This window comes from Ceratotherium simum, chromosome 4 (genome assembly GCF_057802395.1).
Source record: "Ceratotherium simum simum isolate JZ-2026a chromosome 4, ASM5780239v1, whole genome shotgun sequence".
In the NCBI taxonomy this organism is placed as follows: Eukaryota; Metazoa; Chordata; class Mammalia; order Perissodactyla; family Rhinocerotidae; genus Ceratotherium; species Ceratotherium simum.
This window is the reverse complement of record NC_141903.1, coordinates 195,283-208,594: the sequence shown is the minus strand read 5'-3', so window position 1 is coordinate 208,594 and position 13,312 is coordinate 195,283. Positions and strand designations below refer to the sequence as shown.

The 13,312-nt window shown below is 54.7% G+C and overlaps 1 protein-coding gene and 1 long non-coding RNA gene across 9 annotated transcripts; one reads left to right on the top strand and one right to left on the bottom strand.

Moving 5' to 3' along the window:
- Nucleotides 1-1,132: 1,132 nt before the first annotated feature.
- On the bottom strand, nt 1,133-4,994 carry LOC147917174 (uncharacterized). The gene is made up of 4 exons (XR_015551875.1): nt 4,680-4,994; nt 3,359-3,935; nt 2,458-3,279; nt 1,133-1,221 (listed from the first exon to the last, which is right to left on the bottom strand). It is a non-coding gene; the product is annotated as an uncharacterized LOC147917174 (long non-coding RNA).
- LOC147917173 (ral guanine nucleotide dissociation stimulator-like) lies at nt 1,196-11,455 on the top strand. 8 transcript variants are annotated; one of them, XM_087429156.1, is made up of 14 exons: nt 1,196-1,258; nt 2,619-2,726; nt 2,985-3,178; nt 3,774-3,884; nt 4,541-4,731; nt 4,875-5,251; nt 6,025-6,240; nt 6,608-6,711; nt 7,196-7,265; nt 8,883-8,951; nt 9,376-9,450; nt 10,045-10,077; nt 10,420-10,541; nt 10,744-11,236. In XM_087429156.1, the coding sequence occupies exons 2-14, from the start codon at nt 2,634-2,636 to the stop codon at nt 10,988-10,990; spliced, it is 1,902 nt and encodes a 633-aa protein (XP_087285282.1). In that variant the 5' UTR covers nt 1,196-1,258; nt 2,619-2,633; the 3' UTR covers nt 10,991-11,236. The 8 variants fall into 8 exon arrangements, with proteins under 8 accessions (XP_087285282.1, XP_087285284.1, XP_087285281.1 ...); XM_087429158.1 differs by having other exon boundaries at nt 1,197-1,262; XM_087429155.1 differs by lacking the exon at nt 1,196-1,258 and adding an exon at nt 1,261-1,317.
- Nucleotides 11,456-13,312: the final 1,857 nt, after the last annotated feature.

Here is a 13,312-nt window from a genome sequence, read left to right as displayed (position 1 = left end):
CATACGGCTGCTCTGGCAAGGGAGGGAGGGACAGATGTTTACTGACCACCTACAAGGTTTCTCAAACTTAATTTTTCCAACATTTGAAATGTTAATTTTTAAACTTAATGTATGTTTCAATAATACATTTGTATTTTAATGTGTTATACCAGTATAATCTCAGCATTTTTAATTTGTTCATTAATGGCAGAATTCTCCAGCTTGTATGCATTCTCTTGATGCTGTAATGTAACAGGCTGGGCGCTGACAGCCTCCCTTTTGTATTCCAGAGGTTGTGTGAAAGCTCAAGTTTGTGGTCTCTCTCTGGCCTGCGGATTTGGACTAAGTTTCTGCACGTGCTCACTAGCTGTCCTCCAAAATTCACTCTAACCACCACTGTTGGGAGCATACACAGGGAAGAAGCCCTAGGGTGGAGGTGTGAGTATGTGAGGCATGCAGAACACTGGGGGTGCCTAAAGGCCAGCTGGGGAGATCCATGGGTGAGGCATACCCCACAAGTCATGGGCGACTTCTTGATGGAGTGCTCAGTGCAGTTACAGGATCCATATCCTTTAAAGCCCTCTAAGAGTACCTATCTGCCAATGCCTCCAAACTCTTCAACCCATCCAGACTCATATTTTTGTGCTCCAACAGAGGGCTGGAACTTCTCTTCTTGAAACCTGGACTTCCACAAAGGCCCTCTCCTCTGTGTGTCATGATCTAAGACAGTGTTTTCAGGGGTTTCCATGCAGCAGCTGAAAGGAGCTTGAGCTGGTTCACGGGCCACTGCAGGGTCCAGAGCTGGGACCGAGGTCTGTCTGCCTATTACCAGATGCATGGCTGGGTGAGACTCCCTCTGTGTCCCTTGCCATATGGTGCTGGATCCCACTTCTCCCACAAAGGCACTTTTGTCTATGGATGGATGCCAAAGCATTGTTAGTGCAGGAGTAGAAAAACAGGAGGTGTCTTCTTCCACCATGATGCTGATGTCACTCTCCTTCTTCGAATTACAGAGATTCAAATTTGACTCAGTTTTTCAGGAGCCTGCTATTTGCCTACAATTCTCTACAACCTCAGACCCTCCCAGACCCACTCTATGAAGGACATAGAAAGAATGTTCTCAGATCTACTTACAAGGGCCAGGCAAATAAAAGCCAACAAATTGGTTCTGGTCATTCTGCTGGGAACAGAGGGCAGTGGACGTCTCATACATTCTGGTTTGGAAGCAAGACTTCTTGTTCTCTGTGGATGAATAAACAACAAGAAAAGAGAGCCTGTGGTAGGTAAATACATGCTTGATTCATCTGAAAAGCTCATCTCCTCCCCTTCAACTTGAAGGTTAGTGTAGGGAGAGAGCACGGGTAGTTTCCACTGTTCACCTTCTCCCTTAATATTCAGAACAGAGAATCAGTTTTATTTTGGGTGGCAATTCAACAAACTAAAAGATAAAATTCCTAACCCTTCTTGCAGATAAGAGTGACCAGACCAAATTCAGGCCAATGATGTGTGACAAGAAGTATGGAGTGCGGGTTTGTGGAGGCTGCACAGATGGAACTGACATAGATGGGAGGTTCAGCATTAGACACATGTGACACCAATCCACAGGTGTTGTAGGTATTATCTCATATACACCTGACGATGTTCCTAGAAAGCTGTTTTTAGCACCATCCCCATTGTGCAGGTTGGGAGACTGGGGAGATCTTGAGAGGCACAGTGGCTTTTCCAGGACACAGAACTGGTAGGATAAAAGAGGTGTGACTTCAGCTCTGTCTCCTCAAAGCTGGCCACTGGTTCCACTCCCAAGGAGCTGTGGGGAGGGTGGTGATGGATATTTGTGTACAGTGATGGAGATGACATGGGCAAGGAGGGAGAGCAGCCAACAGCCTAGCGGGGGCTTTGGGTGGGTCTGATTGAAGGAAGGGGCCAAGTAATAGAACCTTGAAGAAGTGACCTCACTTCCTTGGTGACAGCCCCCAACAGAACTTAGAACTCTGGTTACCAGGCACCCACATTGTAACCACAGCCTCCTGTCCAGTTCATTTGAGTGGAGACACTCGACACAGCAGGATGTTCTCGTGTTGTCCCGTGACTTTCCGAGGCTCTGGCCCCCGGAAAGCCAAGAATGAGAGCATGTTAAGTCGCTTTAGACATTGGCTCAGCCCTCACCTCGAATGTCTGTGGCCTTTTGGCAGGAGGAACCATCAGGTAACAGCGTAGCCCAGGGCAGGCCACTCTAGGTCAGGCCACAACTGTGATCCCAAATGGACAGCCCCACACCCCTTGACCCTCATTGTGTGTGTGTGTGTGTGTGTGTGTGTATGTGGGAGGTGGAGTTAGAGAAGGTAGTATGAGGAGGAACCACCCTGAGCAGGAGCAGGTAGCTAAATGGTGGAGATCTGGTTGTGTGTCATGTTCATACTGAAGATCTTGGCTGCAGGAGAGGATGGTGAGTGCTGGGGACCAAGCTCTTCTACCCACATGTGAATCCCAGGCCGTCGAGGTGTCATCACATTCCTTCCCTGATGGAGACTATGCAGATGCCCCTCTGTGCCTGAACTGTGGTGGGGTTTCCCTCTGTGGCGAAGTCCAGGCAGGCCCCTGATGCCTCCTGGCCTGACTTCTGGGCACTGTCACTGCAGAGCTGCACCCAAGTGATGGTTGAGGAGCTGGTAGATGGTTTCCAGTTCGCCATCTCCCTGGAGAGGACACAGGTGCACCAGTCCATCAATGAAGAGGGCTGGTCTGAGGTGAGTGTGGGTGCAGAGGGGTCTTCATACCCAGGACTCTGAGATGACCAAGGCACTACTAGAATGCAGACTCAAATCTGAGTCTCCCCTGGAACCCCCCAGGGTTTTCTCATTAGAGTGCTCCACAGTCCCACTCCCAAAGGAATCTGGACCTCCACTCCTTCCCACCAGCTACACAGGAGGGTAGAAAGTCACCTCAATCCTCCCGCTGGTTCACCATGATGTCATTGAGTGTATGTCCCTCCTCCTCTCCCTCAGTGTGAGGATGAGTCCACCGTGAATTTAAATGAGGCCTGCAGGATGCGGGCCCTCCAGACAGGCATGATGGAGAAGCTGACAGAGTCCATCGCACCAGCTTTCCTGAGGAGGAACATCTCTAGCTTCACCACCTTCATGGTCAACTACTCGGCCTTAGACACATCCCACCAGGTCCTGGACCAGCTGTTTACTAGGTGAGTGGCCACTCCCTCCTCAGCACAGTGGTGACTCTGCCCCCTGCCAGCTGTGTGTCCTGGGAGTGTCACCAAATCTCTCTGAGCCTCAGTTTGCTCCTCTGAAAAGTAGGGTGGGAGAGGATAAATTTCATGGGGATCTTGTAGGAACTCATGGGATCAGCCATGGCGGGTGCTTACCTGGTGCCTGGCTCTGCAGAGAGGGCTGTGGACGTGCTGTGGTTGTTCATGGTGTTTATTTCTCTCTTCCCCGTGAAAAGTAGTCTGCCTCACCCATCTCTGAGATGCGGCCTTTCTGAGTTTGGAAAAGCACATGGAAACCACCCTGTCAAGGAGTTGGAGATTCCATCCAGCTGGTCCTGGTCCTTTTCCTTGGGGTAGCCAGTCAAGGATCTCTGGGGCAGCAGAGAGGCCCTAGGCCCACTCAGGTGTCTGGGATGGTTCTGGGTGGACTACATTCATTCAACCATGTAGATTAAGCACCTACTGCATGCAGGACATTTGGAGACAGTAAACTCAGTGAATGAAGGAGACACAATGCGTGGCCTCAATTTCCGTCTGAGAGTCAGACATTGACATTCGACATCATTCGCAGGTCTTGTCATCCACCGTCCATCCCAAGGGATGCCCTCATAGCCTCCTTTACATCTGGAGGCATCTCCCCTTATTCCAGCCAGGAGGGCAGAGCGCAGGACCACCTAAAAAAGTGAGTGGTCTTTGGGTCCAGAAGGACGGCCTCCTGTCTCTAAAGAACAAGCTGTGGGGGGAGAGATGGAGGCTGTGGCTGAGGGGAGCCTGTCAGAAGCCGCATCTCACGCATCTTTTGATTCCCATGGGAAGGCAGAGGTCCGGTGGCTTCCACTCCAGGAGGACAGGAGTCAAAGAGCTATGGATGGGTGCCAGGACCCTGGGAACCAGAGGGGTGGCTGGGCTGAGTTCTCCCCTAGAAACCCATTCCCACCACAGACCCATTTTAATCTGCCTCCCCTTCTCCACATCTACCTCTTCTGACCACCGCCTCCAGGCCCAGAACAGGAGGTGTGTGAGCAACCTGGTCACAAATCTGTCTCAGTGCTCAATCCAGTTGCACAAGTGCATGGAGGGCTGGGGTGGGCTGTGTCCCAGACCTTCAGGAGAAGAGTGTCAGTGGGAAGAGAGTCACAACAGACTCTGTGTCAACCTGCTGGATAAGCAGGCCTGCCACTGCCAGGACAGCCTCACAGGGGTCAGGGCTGCCATGTGGCTCTCACCTGGATGGAGAGGGGCAGGCATAGGGCCCAGTCCCAAGCCAGGGTGCCTTGGGTGAGAAGTGTGGAGGGAAAGGCCAGGCCTCTGACTCTGTTGCCCAATTGCCTCCCCCAGTGCCATCTCTTCTCTGGTGGGAACCTGCCTGGACCCAGGGCAGGATTTCTGGGAGCTCCTGCACTATCCCTGCTTCAGCATGAAGCTGGCCTCTCTGCATCTCAGCTTGCCTGGCTCGGGGCTGCAGGGCCACGCCTACCTTCTCCAGGTCCAGCTGGAGCATCCACGGCCCATTGAGGCAGAGCTGGAAGGTGAGGCGACTGCAGTCTGGGATGACAATTTGCAGAGTGTTCAGAGGCTTGGTTCACTTCAAGGCAGTGGGGTCTTTCCTGGCTTTGACAGGCACAGGGGAAGTCAGCTACTTGAGTGACACTGTTTCTTTCTCCTGCTGCAGTACCATCTCCAGAGCTCCCTCCAGCTCCAGCACCAGAGCAAGGGCCAGCTCCCTGGCTAGATCCAGCTCCAGCTCTAGTTCCACCACCTGTGCTAGAGCTGGAGCCAGTGTCACCTCCATCAGTCCCTCCAGGGCCAGAGCCACCACCAACATCAGCTCCAGCCCCAGTGCCAGCTCCTGAGCTGGAGCCAGCTGGACCATTGGCTCCAGGGAGAATCCTCCCTCCACCTGGAGAGATAACAGCAGAGCCAGATCCAGCCCCAGAGCCCGCCTGCCCCTGGGACGTGACCACCAAGAACCTGCTGAGGGAGGAGAAGCCTGACTTCTTGGAGTTCCCTCCCCGGCTGGTGGCAGAGCAGTTGACACTGATGGATGTGGTGAGCAGCGGGGCTCTCAGGGCAGGTGGGGCCGGCCTTCCCTGTGCCATCAGCTGCCCCAGACCTGCCATTTCCTGATCCAGAATCCCATGATCTCGGTCCAACCTCTTGCTTCCCCACTTACCCTCATGTGACCTGAGCAGCCTTCTTAACTCCCAAGCCTTTGCTGTCCTCATGTGGACAGTAGGGGTGGACACTGAGAGCAGCTGCCATGCAGAGTGGCTGTGCAGGTGGATGAGGGGGAGCAGAGAGGAAGTTGGGCAGAGTCTGCGCTTTGGTGGGGGAGGGGAGCACACTGAAGCGCTGTCTCGTCCTTGGGTAGTTCACTCATTTGCCCAGGAGGCCTCAACAGCCTCAGCACTAATTAGGCACCTCATGTGTACATGACTACAAGGCAGACAAACAAAGCCCCTGGTTGTTGCTGCCTTGGGGGAATGTGCATCTGAAAGAGGAGTCAGACCCCAGGATGGTCAGAATGGGTGGAAGATGCCCCTAGAGATGGTCAAGCAGGAGCCGAGTTCTGGTGCTTGGAGGAAGTGAGACTGGGCGGCGAGCAAATGCCACTTCCCTGCGCCACAGTATCGGTTCCTGGGTCATCCTGTGCTGGGTGCCCTCAGGGGACACAGGCAACACCCAGGGACTCCCACAAGCCTCAGGCCACATTGTCAGCTTCCTGAGCTCCAGCTCTCACCACTGACCCGGCCTGTGACTGGGGGCTGCAGAAGCTGAGCTAGGCTGTGGCAGGGCTGGGTGACACTCCCTGTCCTCCCCAGGAGCTCTTCAAGACAGTGAGGCCCCACGAATTCCTGGACTCCATCAGGTCCCAGGGTGACAACAGGGGCAATGAGCACCTGGCACCGACCATCCATGCCACCATGACCCACTTTAACAGAGTGGTTGAATGTATCGTCACCACCTGCATTGGGGACCCGAGCATGACGGCCCAGGACAGGGCCAGGGTGGTGGAGCTCTGGATCCAGGTGGCCAAGGTAAGATGTGGGAGGCCCTGGGAGCCCCTCTCTGGAGTCAGGGGAACTGCCCCTTCTCCTTTATCAGCTCTCACGTTTGAAGTCCATGGTCTGAGCCTTTGCACAAACCTTAGGCCCCTCCTGCCAGGCCTCGATGACCTGACTCCTGGTCCCAGTGGTGGGAAGCTCACACCTTCCTGGGCTCCTTCCTTGGCTTGAGCTAAAATCCTCCTCCCTGGAAGTATTCCTCATCAGGTTCCAGCTGTGCCTTTTCCGGGTTCCCTGAGCCGCTGTCTCATCCAGGACAGGAGACGTCAATGAGGGGACAGAAGCCAGAGGAAGCAGGGCTCCAGCTCCCCCTCACAGCTCATTCTCTTCCCTTCCCCAGGAATGCCACGGCCTGAGGAACCTTTCCTCTCTCCATACGATCTTCTGGGCTCTGGAGGGCCCCTCCATTCAATGTTTAAAAGACACGTGGAGACAGGTGTCCAGGTGGGTAGGCCTCTCTCCATGCGAGCACCACCTGGGTGGACCAGACACCCCCCACAGGGCTGGCATTGCCCTTCAGTCAGTTGGGACCTCCTGGGAGACAGCAAACCCTGGGGATAGGGTCTGACCTGGTTGGCAGGCTGGAAGTCTTTCTGAAAACTTAGGCCAGTGGTTCTGCCTCAGGAATCGGTTTCCTTAAGTGACAGATCATGGCTTGGACCAAATTGAAGATTTTCAAGTGTTTGCAGCAACAGAACTCTCTGTCCACGTGAAATTAAGACTGTTTAAAACACATCTGCTGAGAAAATAAGAGAATGGAGGCCCCAGGTGACAATAGGAGAGCCCCTCCCCAGTCCCAGACACCTCAGGGCTCAGACGACACAGTGAAAATGCTCATCCAGGCTGTCTGGATCTTCTGGGTTTTCAAACAAAAGGGATTTACCCTCAAACCACTCCACAGTGTTTCTTTCCTTTTTTCCCTCCTCAGGAAGAACTGTCAAACAGTTAAAAAGATCTTCCAAACATGCCACCGGGAGAGCAGGAAGCTTCTCAAGGAGGTGAGTGGAGGCTGGAGATCTGGAAGGACGGGAGGTGAGGTGGGGAGGGACCAGGCAGGATGTGCTTTGGTAAGTTTTTCACTTAAGGTTCCCCGAGAAATAACGGTCTGTCTTGTCCAGCTGGACAGGAAGCGGGGGGTGTGAGCTGCAGGGGCAGGTGGGGACTGTTTGGGGCAGGAGGCCTTGGTCACGGGATACAGTGGTGTCGCCTGGACTGTTCCAAGAGGTGAAGAGCTGGCAGAATGAGCAGGTGTCTGGCTTCCATGCGGACCCATCAGCTGGCCCTCATCATCCTCCAGGCTGGCGGGTGGATGGAGTGGGTGGGGGTTCCTTTCTTCCTAAAGCAGCCCAGTCTGTCCTCAGGAAGCCAGGCCCCTGCTGCTCCTTCTGTCTTCACTGCAGCTCGCAGGGGAGGGCACTCTGCCTGCCCCAGGGATGGGCACTGTGAGGTCACACAGGCCTTGTGGACACAGGGGCTGCACAGCCTTGGGCCAAATGGTGGATCTGGGACAGAACTGTGTGCTCTCTGGGACTGTGCACTCTAGCCTGATAGTGGTCACTGCTGACAAACCAGTGAGTCTCCCCCGGGGCGTTGTCGACAAGGATACGCCCCAGATGGCAATGAGAATTATCGGGGAACCTACAGATTCTTAATGGACCTTCCTGACAGATTCTTAATGGCCTCCATCGAGGCCCTGGCAGGAGGGGCCTAAGGATTGTACAAAGGCTCAGACCACAGACTTCAAACATGAGAGCTGAGAAAGGAGAAGGGACATTAGAAGTTTCCAAGTGAAAAACGATGCAAATGTCACCATTACACAGTGCCGTGGTCACCCCCTACACTGTCACTCAGATGTGGCGCAAGGGGGTCCCCTTCTTGAGTGAATGAAGGAGGAGTTCTGTGCAGGGACCATCCTGAGGGGATCCTAGGGAGCTGAGGCCTTTGGCATGGCCTCAGGTCCAGCCTGGTGTCAGAGAATCCCAGGGGGCTGGAAAACACAGAAGCCACTTGCATGGGACCCCGAGACACCTTGTGCCTCTCCATCCATGGCTCAGGTTGACTGAGGGCCTCAACACACCCCGAGAGTCCAGAGGACAGGACATTGGTCAGAGGTGTGTCTGGAGGCGGAGTGAAGGCCGGGGGCCAGGGCTTCTGGCTGCGAGGGGGAGCGGTCTCCTCTGTGGGCCCCTTAGCAATTCACTGCCCCTCTGTGGGCCTCGGTCTCTTCATCTGGGAAATGGAGGGAGATGATCTGTGGTGCAGGCCTCACAGGGGTGATGAGGTACAAGGGGGAGAGGAATGTGCAGCAGCTTTGTGCTCCTCCTCGAGGGGGGAGGGAACAGCACTGGTGACAGTCAGATGACACTGAGTCCTCAGGGGACCCTGGGAGGCATGGGGAGTCCTCCTCACACTTTCCTGATGAGGAGAGAGGCTTAGGGGCCTGGGCAGGCCTGAGGGCACAGAGGAGGGAGTGTTGGAGCTGGGAGCGATCTAGCATCAGGGCACCCTGGAATGGGAGCAGCCATAGACACCAGATGGCCAGGGTCCAAGATCAGGGTCCTGGGAGACACGGGGAAAGGAACATGGCCTCCCTGAGCCTGTCCTTGACCCTGCAGGAGGTGTCATCTGTGAGGGCCACCCATGAGATGGACCCGCAGGGAGCCCAGGAGAGGCAGCAGCAGCAGGTGAGGTGGCCTGAGGGGGAGGGTCCAGGTGTCAGAGGAGGGGTCACTCTCCTCACGGCTGGAGGCTTCCCTAAGAGAGGGGTCCCTCCTCCTCCAGCCCAGCTCCTGGAGCCCAAGAGCCTGAAATGCCTGCCCTGGAAGTGACCAGGAGGAGGCCTGGAAGGGCTGGGCCCAGGATGGTTTAGGGAGGGGAGGGGCAGGGACCACATACCCTGGGATTTGCCAAAAGCCGCCCCTGGGAGGTGACTGGGGAAGTTGGGTGGTCCTGGAGGGGGCAACTGGGGGGAGGCCGCTGAGGGTCCTAGGCTGTTCTCTGTGGGAGTCTGTGGTGGGCAGGAGGCTGGGGTGAAGGGATTTGGGGGAGGGTCCATGGGGGCACCTGAGAGGTGGGACTCATCTCACCACTCCCACCCTGATTTCACAGGGTGTCGTCCCCTTCCTGGGCACGTTCCTCTATCACCTGAAGCTGCTGGCCATTGGGATGGCGGATGATCTGGAAGTGAGTGAGCCTGGAGGTGGGGACAAGGAGCAGGATCCTGAGGTTTGGGTGGCGAGAGCCCTGCACTGGGACCTGAGCTCTCAGTACCTGGCAAACCTCCTCTCATGAGAGCCCCACGGCCACCCCTGGGAGCTGGGGAGTCAGGCACATCTTAGCAATGCGTGAATAGACGCTCCGCATAAGCCCCCCACCAGTCTACCTGGGCTGGTGAAGCTCATAGCTGCCTGCCTGCAGAGCTGCAGGAGGCTGTGTCTGAGATGGATTCAGCCTCCCCCTCGGGCCCTGCCCCTGGGGGAGTGCCATCAGCCCCTGCAAGTGAGGAAGCACTTCTGTGTTCCAGCTGTCCCTTCCTCCCTGAGGCCTCAGTCTCCCCATCTTTCATCAGAGAGGGTGTGCTACATAAGATCTCTGGCCTCAGCTCCCCTGTCCCTCCTGCCCTGGAGCCCAGAGCCTGGCCCAGTGTCAAGTTCTCTTTGTGGAAGGTCTGCCCTCTGCTGGGCCCTGACATTCCTGCAGCCTGAGAAGGGGTGGGATGGGGGTTGGTTCTGGGCTTAGGGGGCTGTTTCTGATGGTCATTGGCTGTCTCCCTTCCAGGGAAGTCGGGTCAACTTCCAGAAATGGTGTGAGGTGAGCAGCTATGGGGAGGGTGGGGATGTGGAAATCAGAGACCTCCCCTGGCAAGACTTTCTCTGGCCTCATCCCTTGGGTCTTACATTTATTGGGAGAGTCAGATCCACAAAGCTGGGAATCCCATCACGTTGGCGGGTGCGGGAGGGGCTGGCATCAAGGACACCTTCCTGGATGAGGAACTAATTCAAGCCAACTGTGAGGACAGGCAAGTCCTGAATGGAGAGGGAAGGAAGGAGGGTTCCCGAGTGAGCACAGACCCCAGACCAGATCCTCATTCCGCACAAGTCCCTGGCAGTGTTCCCCACCCAAGCCCTCTCTGCGTCCTGTCCTTCCTCCCAGAAATTCAAAGTCATCTGTAGGATCCAGCTGCTCCAGCAGGCTGCAAATGCATATGACCTGGAGCCCGATGAGCGATTTGGGGCCTGGTTCCAGGCCATGGAGCCCATCAGTGTCCATGAGAGGTGAGGGGGACAGGAGTTGGGTGAGGGCAGGGCAGACTCTCTCTGATGGCCAGCTCCAGAGCCTGTGGCCTGGCTCGCTGATCAGCCACAGAACTCGTAGCGTGGTGACCCATGGGGCACCAGGACTCAGCTGCTGGCAGGCTCTGGGAGGGGCACCTGAGGTGTGGCTCCTGGTAGCTCACAGGTCCACTCTGTCCTGTAGCTACTGGGTCTCCTGCCGGCTGGAGCCCGCACACCAGAAGGCGAGCAAAATGCGGCTCTTCAGGAGAAAGAGGAACCGGACATCCTCCAGTTCAGGGCCGAGTGAGTGTCAGGAGCAGCAGCGACTGAATCCAGGGGCTCAGTACAGCTTCGGGCTAAGCATGGGCCTGGATCCCAGCTCCAGTGCTGACCAGGCCTGGGACAGGCCGCTCCCCTCTCCTCTCTGGGACTCGGTTGCCTCCTCTTAAATGGGTGAAGCTAAATGATGCCTCCTGCATCAGGGACAAACGGGGTGCTGTTGATGGACTGAGCACTCGGCACAGGGTTTGGATAAGAGTGAAGGGGGCAGGGAGGTGTGCCGTGAACCTCAGGGAGGCACCCCAAAATAGTCTGTTTCTTCTCTTCAGCCACGGTGCCCTTGGCGATGAGCCATCACCCTCTGGAGACCACAAGTGCAGCTCCTCCCGACCAGCAGGGACACTGGCGCCCTCGGGGTGCACTGGGCCAGCTCTTCCCCCCCCACCCCAAGTAAAGGAGGACATCTGAAGACTTTCCCTGTTTTCCTCTAAAGCCCCAGACGGAGGGCACGACCCCCCTCCAAATCCCTGACATCTCCACCCCAGGGACTGTTTATCCATTGAGGAGGAGCATTAGTATATGTTTAAGAGTAAATATCAGATTTGAATGTTGCAGTAAGTTCTGTTTCTGTCACAGCCTGGGTGTTGTGGTGTGGTTCTTTCACTTCTCATGCTCATGTAAATGAGACACAGAATCTCCCATTCCGCCTTGAATTAAGAACTCATGTATGGTCAGAGCTTATGGTATGTGGGAGAAGGGAGGACGGCCAGTCCCCTCCCTGGCTACTGAATGACACTCTCAAGTCCCCCTTCCTCAGAGGACAGGTGCATTTCAGTGTGGTTCACCTGGGCCAGGAGCAGAGACAGCCCCTCAGATCTCCCTGGATGTAGAGGTTGGAGGGACTTTCCCAGGCAGGGCAACAACCACTGAAATGTGGGTGTCTTTCAAATACCACTTGCCAGGACCATGTCCTTCCCCAGGACAGCGGCTGTCTTTCTACAGTTTTCCAGGAAGAAGGAATGTTTTCTGCTTCTCTCATTGAGGTTTCTTTTGACCAAATATTGGAAGTTACCGTTTTCTAATCAGTCTCTGGACTTGCATCAACACTAAATGAGGAAAAAATGTAAAAAGATAAAAGTTTGCATGTGGAAAACACAAGGCCAGAGGAAGACCATGTGCTGATGGACTAAGGGCCGACAGGACATCCCCATCAGGACACCTCTAGGGCTCCCTGTTCACCCTTCGCCTAGACTGGAATCCTCCTGGGATCCTGGCCCATGCCATGGAAGTCCTTTTCCCACTTGTTTCATATCCAGAGGAAAAGATTCATGATGCAGCTTTTAAACCTACAACAGGACTTTCTTCCCTAAACCTCACCACTCCCTGTGAACTAGGATTTCCAGCATCCCCGCACTTCCTTATATGATTCTTTTGGGGCAGAAATTCCCTAGAAGGCCCCCAGCCTCTCTGTCAGGTACATCGTGGCCATTCCTCCCTGGCTGGGCCTGATGGATCAGGGGTGAGCTCTGGTTTGTCAAGATAATAGACCTTAATCCTGGCCACTGAATGACCCACACTGTCCATTGCTGCCTAGGGTGACATCTGGGACCCTGGTGTTCTGAGGTCCATGGTCTCAGACAATCACTAGTTTACACACTCAGTCGTGTTGTTACTGACTTGTCCCAAAGGGGCAGCTGGGCCTGAGCGCATAGAGCACGTAGCCCCTGGGATGACTGTGTTCTTTTCCCCAATCTGTGCTGTGGTTATGTGGATGTGTGTTACGGGGCTGTGAAACTTGCCTGTTGGGAGTTTTTAAAGATGAGGCACGAGAGCGGCAGGTATAGGAGTGGGTCCAGCAGGGGAATGCAACCCATCTTAGACAACACAGACACAACAGACACAAACTTACCAATTAAAATACTGAAACGCTTCCCACATGGGTGGTAAACAGACACTACTCTGAGCTCACCCCGAGAACCCACCCTACGACTAGGAGCTAAAGGGTTACCACCCGGCATTTTGAACATCATGCCCTGGAAACACCCTGTAATACAAGGGCTGTTGTCTTGAATTCCTTGGTACATCTTCCCCCTCCTTTCTGAAGGCTGCAAGTGTCACCCAGGGAGGCCTTTTCAGTTCAGCCAGATGCAGAGTAGAAATCCTGGTTCCCACAGCCCAGGCCCTTCCTTCCAGGGCACTGCCATCCAGGAAAGAAAGAATTCACACCTCGGTGTAGACATGTAAACACTCTCAGGCATGTCCCACCCAAACATCAAGATGCATGAACTAGTAAGAGAGTAAAAGCCACTTCAGAAACACATCAAGCAATTGCAAAAAAAGGGTTTTTTAAAGATCCTGACTCCAATAAAATGCAAAACCAGGAAATAACCTTGAGAAAACTGGGGGACTTTGGATACTGACCAGATAGTTGATTATAGGAATGACACTTTTATTTTTGTGTGTGATAACATTATTGTGTTTGTGTTCAAAAA

Excerpts from the sequence above, each read along its gene's own strand:
- LOC147917173 (XM_087429156.1), top strand. The coding sequence starts at position 2,634 with ATGGTTGAGGAGCTGGTAGATGGTTTCCAGTTCGCCATCTCCCTGGAG. Across the intron at positions 9,451-10,044 it reads GGATGGCGGATGATCTGGAA|GGAAGTCGGGTCAACTTCCA; the intron begins GTGAGTGAGCCT and ends TCTCCCTTCCAG. Across the intron at positions 10,078-10,419 it reads ACTTCCAGAAATGGTGTGAG|AAATTCAAAGTCATCTGTAG; the intron begins GTGAGCAGCTAT and ends CCTTCCTCCCAG.